Source organism: Lynx rufus, unplaced genomic scaffold, assembly GCF_022079265.1.
Source record: "Lynx rufus isolate CCGP_SWC_20201006 ecotype Redwood Valley unplaced genomic scaffold, mLynRuf1.p SCAF_1, whole genome shotgun sequence".
In the NCBI taxonomy this organism is placed as follows: Eukaryota; Metazoa; Chordata; class Mammalia; order Carnivora; family Felidae; genus Lynx; species Lynx rufus.
Genome location: NW_025814823.1, coordinates 79,134,530 through 79,149,315, shown reverse-complemented (window position 1 = coordinate 79,149,315; position 14,786 = coordinate 79,134,530). Strand labels below are relative to the sequence as shown.

The window sequence follows — 14,786 nt, the reverse complement described above, 5'->3', positions numbered from 1 at the left end:
AAACAATTTCAAAAATTATGGTCCTTGAGATACATCATTACTCCATAAAGATTAGGCCCCAACCCCAATTCAAACGTCAGACAAATACGAACTCCCGAGCCTTGCCAGCACCATAAAAGGGAGAAGACCCACGCCACAGAAACCCCAGAAACAATGTGATGCACATGATGCATTGTAACTTGCAAAACACCCTGTTTTATTATTAAAGAACATTATGTCTGTGTTATTCTCATTGTACAAACGTCCCAACTGATATTTTTATGAATCTGGAGTGGTGGTGTGTATTTTTATTGAGGAATGTTGTTTTGTTCCCATTAGATATTTATCATACATTTTAATAAAATAACCTCTTTGTTCAGGGGAATTGAATGATTCATGATTTTGCTGACTTCTTTCCTGTTGGAGCTTCTCACAAAGGAACCCCTGACTGTTTGACTTTCTAAATAGCCTGAGTGATTCCAAACTCTCTTTTGCAAAGAGGGATGAATGCCGGGGCGGGCTCCCCCATAAAGGAGACCTTGTTTTCTCTCCCCCACGCCCACACGTTCGGAAAGACGGGTCCAAACCCCAGACCCAGAAGTTAAATTGTTTCTTTGAATGGTAGAAAAGATTCCGGTCCTTTACTCTTCAGTGGCTCTAAGTCCGAAATGCCAGGCACACACGTGCAAATAGATACAGACAACCCCCTAAACCAATTATCTGCTGTCTACATTGACTTTGTACTCGTAAGCATGATTCGGAACACAGAAATCCGTAAGACTTTTCTCCCTCGCTTCTACTCCTGAACACCTGACGTGGGGTTGCCCATCCGATGCGTTTCCTCCCAAGGACAACGTCTCCCATTAGAGACACTCAATGTAGCAAAACAAAGGCTCGTTCCAGGGAACAGGTCTTTCAGTGCTGCGGATACATGACATATTCCCTTTGGCACAAGCCTCCTTATGGTTCTGGGTTTGAGTTCCTCCTTCACGAAATGAGGAGATTTGGTAAAAAACATTTTCAGTGCCCTAGAAGCTTAACATATCCTTATTTTTTTTTTAAAAAAGTCACTTTTACTTAGACTACCATGCTCCAAAAGGAGTATTTTCTTTCTTTTTCTTCTGAATTTCTGTTGTTTGAGAACACAGTAAACCCCCAAAGTCCTTCAGTAAATAAAACACAATTCTGATAAGGCCTTAACTTTTTGATTACTTCTCTCCTGCTCTTCATGACCCATTGTGCCTATACTCCTGGATGTAATATTTTCAAAGAAATTGAGAGTGGTTGGTAACGTCGTGGTAAGCTAGGACAGGGCCGTTCATCCCCTTCAAGTGGCCCTGTGCCCCACTCTCAGTAACTCCTCACGGCAGTGGCCACGACAGAGGCTGCCCCATTGTCCCTCCAATCCATTCCAGGAGTCCCTTAGACACTATCACCCCAGAAAAGCTCCATCTCTCACACTTGGCATCTCGACCCTGCAGCCCCAGAGGCTTCTCTGCCTTCATGCCTCAACCAGCAAGACAGGTCCTCCTCCTCAGGCATTCTTTCACTTTTCTCTCAAGGGCTCTCAAAAATTATGAAACACACGCCACTCTTCTTGAATCCAGTAACACCCAGTAACTCCAAGTCAGATGTTAGCAGGCATCTGAAATAAATCCATATCTCTTTCGGAGTCTAGTGCCTCTTCCCTGTCCCAGATTTACTAGTGAGCTTGGTCGGTACACCCAGCTCCCTCTGCTCCCTTCTTGCACCTGTTTTTCTCCCCTGAACGGGGCTCACTCTGCCCACTGTTTTCTTCTCATCCCGATCCAAATCTGGACCAATCCGCATGGGAAGACACATTGGATCGGGCAGGTGGCAGAAATACCCTCAGCGTGAAGACATTCCTCAGCTCATATCTTTAGGAGTCCCTCATCTCCATCCTGTCCTATGACCAATGCATCTGCATTTGAACAAATGCTTTCTGCCTCCAGGGCAGAAAATGAGCTCCTCGGTTTATGTGCCGTTTGTCTTCATCCCTTATGCAATTTCATCTGTTACTAATGAACGGTGATTGCCACATAATACTGCCCATTATTTCAAAAGACTGCCAAAGATTAGGAATGCATAACTAATGTTATATCCAAAATACCCAAAGGAACAGAAAGGTATATATAGATGCTCACTTATTAATTCTGATCTGAAAATTAGGAAAACAGAAACACAACTTAATACATACACAAACCTCAACACTCTAAAAAAAAACCTGTTACAATCCTTTTACAGGTGGTTGTAACCTAACAGTACCCAATTTTTCTCTTTGACCCACCCACCACTTCTCTGAAAAATCAGGAGAAAATTTAAGACTGCTTAAATGCCACCACGACTTCAGGACGGAATTACCACGTAGAAAATATGCAGTCACTTACCGGTGTGCACATAAATTATTAAGGTGAAGCCCGTATTTTTCTTCAGCAGATAACCCATCCATCAACAAGTAGAAAATGAGAAAATTGCTCTGGCCAAGAGGTTGTGAAACAAGTCTGGATTTCTCGAGCATGTATGTATAAATTCTGGCTGGTTAAGAAAAAAAAAGGGGGGGGATTCTGTTAAATGGCATTACTAGTTTCATTCCCATAGATTTACACACGCTAATGAATTGCACGAGATAATAACGCAACTGTTTTCAAATACAGACCTTTTGAAAAATAGCTGAGGCTTTATTTTCTAGAGCGGTTTGTAGGTTTCCAGGAAGATTAAGCAGAAAATACCAAGAGCTCCATCATACCTTCTCTCTCCTACCTAGCACACCGTGTCCCCTATCATTAACCTCTCGTGTTAGTGTAGTAAATTGGTTAGAATTGATGAGCCAATATTGATGCTTAATATTAATTAAGTATATAAATGTGTGTTGATATTCACTCTTTGTACACTCCACCGGCGTTAAGACGTTCATAGTACCATGTTCTACCAGCACAGTAACAAACAGAGTGGTTTCACTGCCCTAAAAAGCCGATGCTCCAGTATTTATCCCTTCCTCTCTCCCTAACCCCTGATGCCCACTGCTCTTAGTACTGTCTCTACAGATTCACCTTGCCCAGAAAGTCATATCGTTGGAATCATAAGTATGCAAACTTCTCAGGTTGTAATCACTTCAGTTTCCTTCATTCAAAGATATACATTTAAGGTTCTCTGTCTTTTCATGGCTTGAGAGCTCACTTCCTAAATCATCGGATAAGAGCCCACCCTACGAATGCACCAGCTGATTTATCCACTCACCTATTAAAGGATATCTTGGTTGCTTACGGTTTTTGCAATTACGAATAAAGCTGCAATAAACATTTGCATCCACATTATGTGTGGACATAAGTTTTCAGCTCAGTTGGGTAAATACTGAGGAGTGTGATTCCTGGATCGTATGGTAAGACTATGTTTAGCTTTGTAAAATATCACCAAACTGTCTTCCAAAGTGGCCATGCCATTTTGCATTCCCACAAGCAATTAATCAGAGTTCCTGGTGCTCCACATCCTTGCCAGTATTTGGCATTGTCAGTGTTTTGAATTTTAGACATTCTAATGCGTTTGCAGTGGTATTTCATTTTTATTTTAATTCACGTTTCCTACATGACCTATAATGTGGAGCATCTTTTCATTTTTGTATTTTCCAGTTGTGTATCTTCTTTCATGAGGTGTCCAGATATTCTGTCCATTTTGTAAATTGGGTTGTTTTCCTATTGCCGAGTATTAAGTGTTCATTGCATATTTTAGTTAGCAGTCTGTTATCAGATGTGTTTTTCTTGTTTTGCAAATATTTACCTCTATCTGTGGCTCATCCTTTCATTCTCTTAGTGGTGTCTTTCATAGGACAGTCATTTTTAATTTTAATGAAGTCCAGCTTATCAATTATTTATTTCACGGATTGCTGTTTTTAGTGTTATATGAAAAACTCATTGCCAAACCCAAGGTCACCTACAATTTCTCTTATGTTATTGTTTAAAAAGTTTTATACTTTTTTTTAAAGTTTATTTATTTTGAGAGAGAGAGAGAGAGAGAGAGAGCAAGTTGGGGAGGGGCAGAGAGAGGGGGGAGAGAGAGAATCCCAAGCAGGCTCCACACCACCAGTGCAGAGCCTGATGTGGGGGTAGAACTCAACAAACAGCAAGATCATGACCTGAGCCAAAGTCGGATGCTTAACCAACTGAGCCACTCAGGAGTTCCTATAGTTTTGTTTTTACATTTAGATTTATGATCCCTTTCAAGTCATTTTTTTTTTGCATGAGGAAGTCCTGCTATTTTAGTATAATTTGTTGAAAGAACTGTCATTTCTCTATCAAACTTTGCTCTTTGTCAAAGATCAGTTAACTATATTTACCTGGGTCTACCTGGGCTCTCTATTCTGTTCCATTGATCTACTGGTCTGTTCTCTCACCAGTACCATGCTGTCTTGGTTCCTGCCACTTTAGAGTAAGTCTTGAATTTGGGTAGCACCAATCCTCCAACTTTGTTCTTCTTTTTAAACGTTGTGTTGGCTTTTCTGGATCTTTTAACTCTCCACGTAAACTTTATGTCAATACCCACAAAGTAACCTGCTGGAATTTCTATTAGGATTGTACTGAATCTATGGATCATATTGGGGAAAACTGACATTTTAACAATATCGAACCTTCCTATCTGCAAACATTGAATATCTTTCCATCTATTTATATCTTCTTTGATTTTTTTCATCAGGGTTTTTATAGTGTTCCTCACAAAGATCTTGTAAATATTTTGTTAGATTTATAGCTAAGTGTTTTATTTTTTGGTAGTGGTGGAAATAATATTGTTTTTAATGTCAAATTCCAATTGTTCATTGCTGATATTTGGAAAGTAATTGACTTTTGTATATTAAGCATGTGTCCTACAACATTGCTATAATGGCTTACTAGTTCCAGGAAATTTTTGTTGCTGATTCTTTCCAATTTTCTACAGAGATAATCATGTCATCTGTTAACAAAGACAGTTTCATTTCTTTCTTTCCAATCTGTGTATATTTTTTCTTGTCTTATTGCATTAGTTAGGGCTTCCAGTACAATGTTGAAAGCAAGTGATGAGAGGAGACACTCTTATTTTGTTCTTGACCCAACACAGAACTTTCATGCACAAATACGATCTGAAACAAGACATGTCCCTGGGTATAACAAAGGCACCAAAGTAAGTTTTAGAACTTTCTTCATTAATGTCTTACAATTTGAAAGTACAAGTCATATTGCTATGGTATATATAAACAGATACTGATTATAAAGAGCTCTGCTATAGACCCTAGCAAGTATTACTATCAACCAGATCAGAAGTATATACAGCTACACTATACAAAGACCAGATATATAGACAATAGTGTCTCACTGCTGAAAATCATGGAAGAAACTCACTGTAGCAAAGGCCAATATAACTTGAATTTATGCAGGTACAATTTGATATACAGAAAGTATACTGGGCAAGTTTCAACATCTATATCAAAATTATAAAAAGGAGCCAAACGATGGTTTATAGCTTAGTGGTAAGATAATGAAACAGATGCTTCAATAATAAAGTTTACTTCCCAGTTAAAGAGGAAGACAGGCGATGTGTCTATAAAAGCACAAGCCCAGTTTGAAGAGTGTCTAGCCATCTGCCTAGTTCATTGTGACCTCACAGGTCCAGTAGCAAAATACTTAATATTCATTATTTGGAGCTTCTGCTGCTAAAGATTACAAAAATACAAACAAAAACAACCCACATCACAAAAACATGTTGTTGGACAATGGTGGGAGAACGCAGCATGGAGATCACAATCTCGATTTTGCTTCCAGACAGGACTGGCAATACAGAAGCTACTGTCAATCAACATTTATGGCTGGGGCGCCTGGGTGGCTCAGTCAGTTAAGTGTCCGACTTCAGCTCAGGTCATGATCTCGTGGTTTGAGCCCCATATCAGGCTCTTGCCGACAGCTCGGAGCCTGGAACCTGCTTCGGATTCTGTGTCTCCCTCTCTCTCTGGCCCTCCCCTGCTCATGCTCGCGCTCTCTCTCTCTCTCTCAAAAATAAAATTAAAAGATAAACATTAAAAAAATTAAAAAAACATTTATGGCTATATGTTTGGCAGGCTGAAACTTGTAGTTTTTCTGAACTATTCTTTTTATTGGAATTTAGGTTTATTCTTATCATTATGAATGGTCAGTAAACAATGAAGCATTTCAATTTCAAATGCACCCGTAAATTATTGTAGTTTTCCACTTTGAAGTAAAGATTCACGGTCAATAATTGTTTTGGATCAAAAGGTGACAGTTGTTAGGGAGTCAAATGGACATAGTTATTTCCTACATTTGAACTAGAAACATCATCTTGTATAATGAGTCTGCGTATAATTATTCTAGAGTCCAGCCTCTAAAAGTAAAAAAAAAAAAAAAAAAAAAAAATGTGAGGTCTCCTGATTTTGGTTTTGTATAGCAAATCTACTTGAACCAATGAAAAAACTATTATGTGCTTTCCCTCTGGTAAAGTTCAGTTAAGTGGCCCATTCAGCCTGTCATAATGGTTATGAATGCAAAAAGAAAAAAAAAACCTCAAAATCAGTACTTCTTATTAAGAAAAGTTGTCTTATTAGAAACCTTTTAGAAAAGTTGTCGTAAGTGCATAAAGGCTCTTTCAAAATATCCCTTTAATTAGTTGCCGAAAGGTGACGCTAAAATTAGAACAGGGAAGTGTCGTTTCTTTTCCATTTCTCTTGGAGTATTAAATCAGGTGATAATTTCAAGAAGAGATCTTAATTACTACACTTTATTTGCTCTCTTTTTTCCCTCTCTTAAATTATTTGCTAAGAACATTTTCCACTTAACATTAGCAATATTAACTCTGCTCAAGAGGATATTTTTAAAAATCTGTGCATGTAAGGAATAAGCTTCTATAGTTGTTCCTTTCCATTATTTTTTAGTCATCAACTACAGGAATATCAGAGGGCATGGAGTACTGGCCATCACGCTTCTGCTTCTGTATTCAGAGAAAAGGGTGACCCTACGCCCATTTGTCCCAGCCAACATCCAAGCTCCATTTAGAGGAGCATTCAAAACTAATCAAATTCCACCTCACAGAGTGATTTCAATACCTTTAATCTAAATTCAAAAACAGCGTAATTAGCAATCATCCCAGTTAGCTCATCTCCCGCAGAGAATAAAATTGCTGTGGGTTAGCAGGATTCTGATCGGTAGGATTTTGAGAAAAAAGTATCTTAAAAGAGGCCCTTAGTTAGAAGAAAACACAAAACAACCAAAAATTCTAATTTCTCTGAGACTCTCATATTCTTCCAAATGGAGAAAATGTCAGCCTTTTGTTGTGTCTGAAGTGACACTAAAATAATGGAAGGAAAACGATAGGTGTGGAGTTAACGGGGTTTGGCTCATTCATATAAATGTCCACACACAGAAAGAGACTTCCTGCTAATGGGTTTTTTGACTTCTCAAGACCTGTATGTTTTAAAAGATATTTTATTTCAGGAACATTCCTGACTAAAATACACCTGTGATCCTCTGTCTTACCAGAAATCTATATATGAATATGTTTCTCAGAAAGTTCTGGCACAAATGTAGATGTTTGTTGATTATATATGACATAGTACTCAGTAAAATGTTTTATAGAGCTATGCCAACTTCTGTTCAATTATAAAAGAAAATGGAGGAAATAAATATCCTCTCCTTCAAAAAAGACAAATACCTGCCCTCGATGCCCTTCCCACTGACTTCCAGAAACTTCCAGCACTCACTGTCACCATGCCCCGCCCTTCTAGTTATAAATCATGACCAGTTAGGATCTCTTCCCAGAGGCATATCATGTCTTCATGACCATCATGTCTCCAATTAAAGGTCACCAAAAGCACACTCTTGCTTAATTAAAATATCCAAATATTCTCTGTTTCCTGAGAAACGCTTATGCATTTCTTTTGACTTCATTATTCAAGGTTAATACAAGGGGTGGTATAAGGAAAGGTGCCTCAACTAGGAGCCCAAGTGTGGCTCCTGGTCCTGACTCTGGCTTTGTCAATTTTCACGTTTCTCTTTACCCCATACGAATGTGGGGACGAGGAGGTATAAAGGTCCCGGGCTTCCTGTGGCCTCCAAGAGGAAGGGACTGCTATTCCATGTACCTGTGGCGTACCAGGCTCTGTGCTGGGGCTTTTCAGATGGTGCCTCATTTAAATTCTCTTGGAGGCCTTGTCACGTTGAAACCCAAGTGGCTGATCACCACTAAAAGATGCTGCTCCTCAATGGAGCTAAGATCACTTAAAGCACTCTGAAACTTCTAAAAGAATGTCCAGTTGACAGGACAAGCCTAAGGCTCAGTTATGATGCTAATAACGAAGATGGAGATGGTCTTCTGGTTCGTTTTCCAAAGGACACAAGCAAAAGCCCTAACAGACTGTCCATTTCATTGGTTTCAAGTGTAAGTTTAAAAGTTTCCCAAGCAGATACTATGGCCCTGGAATATATATTGGGAGACATTTCTGATTGTTAGAAAATTTCAGTTTCCATTTTTTTAACCTTTATTTATTATGAGAGAGAGAGAGAGAGAGCACACAAGGATGGGGTAGGGGCAGAGAGACAGAGAGAGACAGAGCCCCAAGCAAGTGCCGTGCTCTCAGCACAGAGCCCGACTCGGGGCTTGATCCCTCAAACCATGAGATCATGACCTGAGCCGAAACCAAGAGGCAGACGCTTAACCCACTGAGCCCCCCAGGAGTCCCGATTTCGGTTTCCACTTACGTGGATGTGGGTGTCTTCAGGATGCAGGCAGGACAGGAGCCAAATGCCCTTTACGCCCCACATGTGGACTCTGCGTCCCCCCACCCCCGCAGACTCTTCCCCAATCCCTACAGGATGGAGTGGGCACTAAGAAGGAGAACGTGGTTCCATTCTTACCAGACACAAACTGTCCTTATAAAGAAAAACAATCTCTAATTAAAAAAGAGCCAGAGTTAAGTGTCGGTAACTTCTGCTATCGATTTACGTTCTCAATAATACGCATTCTCTGTGGTCATGAATGAGTTCATGCAACCTTCACACCACATCCTCCCTGAAAGGAGGAACACAGCTGCTGCTTCGTTTTATTGGCTCTTTACATCCATTCCTTAGATTCATCAACCCAACAAAAGTCAGGGACTGCCCACTTGGCCCGACAGACCAGAGCAGTGCCACCAACAGGCTCATATCCCAACAGGAGACACAGACAGCAACGAACCAGACAGACCAGGAAAAGGACACTTCCAGATATCGACAGGTGCTATGAAAGAAATGAGGAAAGAGCCAGATCCACAGTGAACAGAGCTGGGATCCAGCGCACACATTAGAAAGAGAGTTTGGGGAAGAAGAAGTGACCCGAAAGGACACCAGTGCAGTAAGAATTGCCTGCACTTTCCAGGAGAGGGAAGCGTCCCCATCCCCTAGGCAGCAAAGAGGAGAAACTAAGCCGTGGCCTCACCACCAAGGAACTTAAACAGTCCAGTGAGGCTGGAGGATGTGAATGGGGTGGGAGGACCTGGGCACAGGGGGCCCCGTGGGCTGTCCTCTGAGAGCCCAGAGTCCAGTCCTGGACTTGACGTTTGATGAGACCAGCGAGGGGCTACGCAGATTCAGAGGGAAATGGCTGAGGCCTCCTCGCAGCCTGACGGTAATGGCTGATTTCAATTTCCACTGAGCCACAAAGTGGGCTATCTTCTTAATTCACATTTATGCATTTAAATGAGGCAGTGACTTAGAAAAAAAGAAAAACGAGGCTGAAAACCACAAAGTGGGCTGGCTTTGTGTCTTTAGGAGGGACGGGTGTTCTAAACAAGGTTAAATTGAGAAAACATGGGGACAAAGAACCTCGGTGGGGGCACCCAGGCAGTAGAAGCCAGAGTGGAAAGGCTCTCTGCTCACTGACAAGCAGGAAGTTACCACTGCGGAGCCACCAAAGGCCACCAGGATGGGAGACCATCTGGGCAACAGCTCCGGGCCCGGAGAGATGGCCGGGAATACCAAGGTGGGTGTCAGAAGTGGGGCGACGCAGGAACGAGCCAGCATATCTCACTTCTATGACAGTGACTCACCTGTGCGCACAGACCAGGGTGTCCTGGGAGAGCCTGAATATATCACAACTCGCAAACAGTCATATTGGTTTGTGCTGGGTTATAAATGACCAAATGACAGGATAGGTGAAGCGGGTTGAAACTATTGGCAAAACGGGAAGAGGCAGACTTTATGGGGAGTTACAGCACATCAAAGCGAAATCAGACCATGTGTTGCAAAGAAAACGTTAATTTATACGAAGCATGCAGAAGAAAGCACTAGAGATAAGTAAAAGCTTATTTCAAAAGAAATCACAACAGAAAAATAATTTGCCTGAATTTCAATGTAATAAGGCTTAAACATTTTAGAAAAGAGAAAAAACAGGCGAAATCACAACAGAAAAATAATTTGCCTGAATTTCAATGTAATAAGGCTTAAACATTTTAAAAAAGAGAAAAAGCAGACGAAACCACAACAGAAAAATAATTTGCCTGAATTTCAATGTAATAAGGCTTAAACATTTTAACGTTTATTTATTTTTGAGACAGAGAGAGACAGAGCATGAACGGGGGAGGGCCACAGAGAGAGGGAGACACAGAATCTGAAACAGGCTCCAGGCTCTGAGCTGTCAGCACAGAGCCCGATGCAGGGCTCGAACCCACGGACCGTGAGATCATGACCTGAGCTGAAGTCGGACGCTTAACCGACCGAGCCACCCAGGCGCCCCAAGGCTTAAACATTTTAAAAAAGATAAAAAACAGACGAAATCACTACAGAAAAATAATTTGCCTGAATTTCAATGTAATAAGGCTTAAAAATTTAAAAAAAGAGAAAAAGCAGACGAAATCACTACAGAAAAATAATTTGCCTGAATTTCAATGTAATAAGGCTTAAAAATTTTAAAAAAGAGAAAAAGCAGACGAAATCACTACAGAAAAATAATTTGCCTGAATTTCAATGTAATAAGGCTTAAAAATTTAAAAAAAGAGAAAAAGCAGATCTCAGGAGTCTCCAAAGTTTCCAAGTTTAAGCTCATACTCCTCTTATTAGACAGCCTGATACTTTGCAAACCACAACTTGTTTTGTTATCCTGATGAGTGTGCAATTCCACAAGGAAGCCGTTAGGAAATGCACCAGAATCCTGTGTTTCCTGGGATGTGTGAACTTCCAAAAGCCTTCCCGTCAGCATTTACCCACCAGCATCCTCCTCAATCGTGAATGTCCCAGAGGAAGAGACCACCTCATCACCCAAGGAAGCATCTGGTGGGTAGATAGGTTTGCCCGGGATAGGTGGACCATTTCGGCTTTGCATGTCTAGTTGCCGAAGGAGGTCTGAGCCTGTGAGCTGGGCTCCAATGCGTCACCTGCAGCAGGGACCGGGCGCACAGCCCACTGACTGAGCTGAGCGCAGGGGTGTGGTGGCGCTCACCCAGCTCCCCACTGCGGTCTCAGCTCTGCCTGCCCTTTCCACGGTGACCAGCAGTGACCGCAAACCGTTCGTAGCCTCCATTGGAACCTTAGAAACGTTCAACTTCACAAGGAGATTCTCTCTAATTAAGTGAAACAAAGCTGGGGACACCTAGGGGGAGCTCAGTGTGTTAAGTGTCTGATTCTTGGTTCCGACTCAGGTCATGATCTCACGGTTCGTGGGTTCGAGCCCTGAGTCGGGCTCTGGGCTGACAGCCCAGAGCCTGCTTGGGATTCTCTCTCTCTCTCTCTCTCTCTCTCTCTCTCTCTCTCTCTGCCCCCCACCCCCCGCTCGCTTGCTCTCTCTCTCAAAAAATAAATAAACATTTTTTTAAAAAGTGCAACAATGCTGAAAGGAACACAGGAGAGAATGGTCTGGTGTCTAATTTTACAGTTGGGGAAAGACGGTAAGGACACTCGCCCCATGTGCACACACAGATCCAGCCTGGAGCCCCCTGCACTGTGCCAAGTGGCCCCACTGAAGAATGCTGTGTGCTTTGTGACCTGTACTTCCAAAGACGGCAGAGGTCTGTATCACATTTTTTTTAAATGTTTGTTTACTTATTTTGAGAGACACAGAGGTAGGGGGGAGTGGGGAGAGAGAGAGAGAGAGAGAGAGAGAGAGAGAGAGAGAGAGAATCCCAAGGAGGCTCCAAGAGCAGCTCAGAGCCCAACGTGAGGCTCAATCCCACAAACCGTGAGATCATGACGTGAGCCGAAATCAAGAGTCAGATGGTCAACCAACTGACCCACCCAGGTGCCCAGGTATCCTGTAATTTTGAAGATTTATAAACCAGAAAATGATCCACTGGGGAAAAGATTGAAAGGATACCTTATCATATGTCAAAAGATGGCACACACTTTAAAATGAATGGCAACTTTAAAAGTTGCCCTAAAAAATCTTTAAAAGACCCTAAAAAAAGACCAGCTATGATCTTGATCATGAGAGAAAAGCTGGGAATATGGCATCAATATATTCTCCGCCATTATTTTCATTGGTGCCTTTGAACCTCACACAAGGAAAACCTCTTGGCACTCTTGAATGAAAAATATAAATCATTAGGGATTCAGCAACTACCTCAAGTCCCAAGTGAAAGGTACTGGATGAGTGAAAACAAACCATCACTGACAAAGTTTTCCCAATATTTGTACGTTACATCCTTACCTATGGGACGACGGTAAGAGGTTTTACACATCACTTCGTCCCGAGCATGCTGATGCATATACCAGGGAACCCAGAATAATTGTATTGTTAAATAAGTAATCAGATGGGAGAAAATATTGGGCTGAAAGCCAGACCACAATGCTATTTATTAATTAAATCTTCTTCAAAACAAGGAACATTCCCTACTTTTCTATAGCTGGTGTTTCATAAAACTAAGCATCATACTTTCTGTTATATATATATATGTATATATACATGTGTATATATACATGTGTATATATATGTATATATATGTATATGTGTATATATATATACATATATATATATATATATATATATATATATATACACACACACACACACACACACATACTCTGATTAGGGAGCTGGCATTAAACTACAAAAGCATGGGGCGACTGGGTGGCTCAGTCAGGCTCAGGTCATGTTCTCACAGTTCATGGGTTCGAGCCCCACACTGGGCTCTGTGCTGACGGCTCACAGCCTGGAGCCTGCTTTGGATTCTGTCTCTGTCTCTCTCTTCCCCTCTCCTGCTCACGCTCTCTCTCTCTCAAAAATAAACATTAAAAAATTTAAAAAAATTAAACTAGAAGCAATAGATCAATGAAGGAAACATGCAACGTCCACTCCACCTTAAAATTTGTAAGATAATGCTCCCTGTCCAATAAAACCCTCACCATTCTTTTAGAAATGTTGATAATTTAAGGGAACCCAGACTACCATAAAGTACAAAATCAACCTGTAACCTACATTTATTTGACCTAGTTTGAGGTGCAATAACCTTACTCAAATTTGATTTACTATTTTAGTGAACACTTAAAATTCAGAAGGCTTTTCCAGGGAACCCATTTGAATAATTCAGCTCTCTTTAAAATTTGTGTAAAGTAGTTTCAATTAATATGTCTTTTATTTTTCTTTCAGAAAAGGAGTCTGGATAACAGATGTAATTGTTCAAAGGTATCACACTGGCTAGTAGCTTCTTCAAGTGCTTGGTGCCTCCTGTTTGGAGGTAACAATGAGGTTCCTTTTTTTTTAAGTTTATTTATTTATCTTGAGAGAGACAGTGTGTGAGCAGGAGAGGGGCAGACAGAGAAGGAGAGAAAGACAGAATCCCAAGCAAGCTCTGCACTGTCCGCACAGACCCTGATTCGGGGCTTGATCTCACAGACCATGACCCGAGCCAAAATCAAGAGTCGGGAGCTTAACCGACTAAGCCACCCAGGCGCTCCAACCATGAGGTCTGTAACCTGAAAATCAGTTTAAGAAGTAAAGACAACATAACAGACCCCCTCTAAGGTGGTCTGGATTGTGCCCCACAGACGATACACCTATGTCCTAACCCCAGGACTCGGGGACGTGACCTTGCCTGAAAGCGGGGCACCTGTGGATAGTCTTCAAGTTCAGGTGAGGTCCTGCTGGAGGGCACGGTGCTTCCAGACTGGCACGGCCCCCACTGTCTTGCACATCCTGCTTCATTCAGGTACATGTTCTGCTGGTCTCCGTGGTCTACACTTTCTAGTTTACAAATAAGCCTTAGAGAGTCTCCGTGACTCGATCAAGGTCATAGGGGCAGTGCTAAGGTTGGACCTAAGACCCAGGACTTCTGGAGTCTGAGCTCAGTGTGGAAACATCAGCTGCATGGGCTCTTTGGAGTCCGCGGCCCCTTTACAGTTCTTACTACTTCTTACCCCCCCCACAGAGTTAGTTAGAGTTAGAGTTACTCCCCTAGAATCAGCCAGCCCTTCATCCATTTATTCTCTTGGCATTTATTGAACATTAACTCCAGCAGACACTGTGCTGGACCCTGGAGATATAGCAGGGAACGCAGATTTACACTCTGGTGGGGAAGAGAGGCAGACAGACAGGACTTAGCTCCTCGACTATCCTGCAAGCCTTCAGCGGCAGGACCCAGTCGAATTTACTTCTGAACTAACAACACAGCAGTATGGACACCTACATGTCCAATAAAACATCAAATAGATTTTTTTAGAAAACATGAAATCGTATTGGAGCAGCACAGGTCCCGCTTCATTAAGACTGGTGTTTATCAGGGGAAGAGGAGAGAGGCGGGGCCAGAGCGCCTGTGACCAGCCAGGCAGAGACCGGAGTGCGGGAGCCAGGAG

The 14,786-nt window shown here is 41.8% G+C and overlaps 1 protein-coding gene across 1 annotated transcript in view; it reads right to left on the bottom strand.

Annotated features, from left to right (window-relative positions):
• MYO16 (myosin XVI) overlaps nt 1-14,786 on the bottom strand; it is a 467,181-nt gene that overhangs the window by 260,503 nt on the left and 191,892 nt on the right. The window contains exon 16 of the mRNA XM_047086088.1: nt 2,388-2,535. Within this exon, the coding sequence (XP_046942044.1) occupies nt 2,388-2,535 (148 nt within the window). The remainder of the gene's footprint in view (nt 1-2,387; nt 2,536-14,786) is intronic.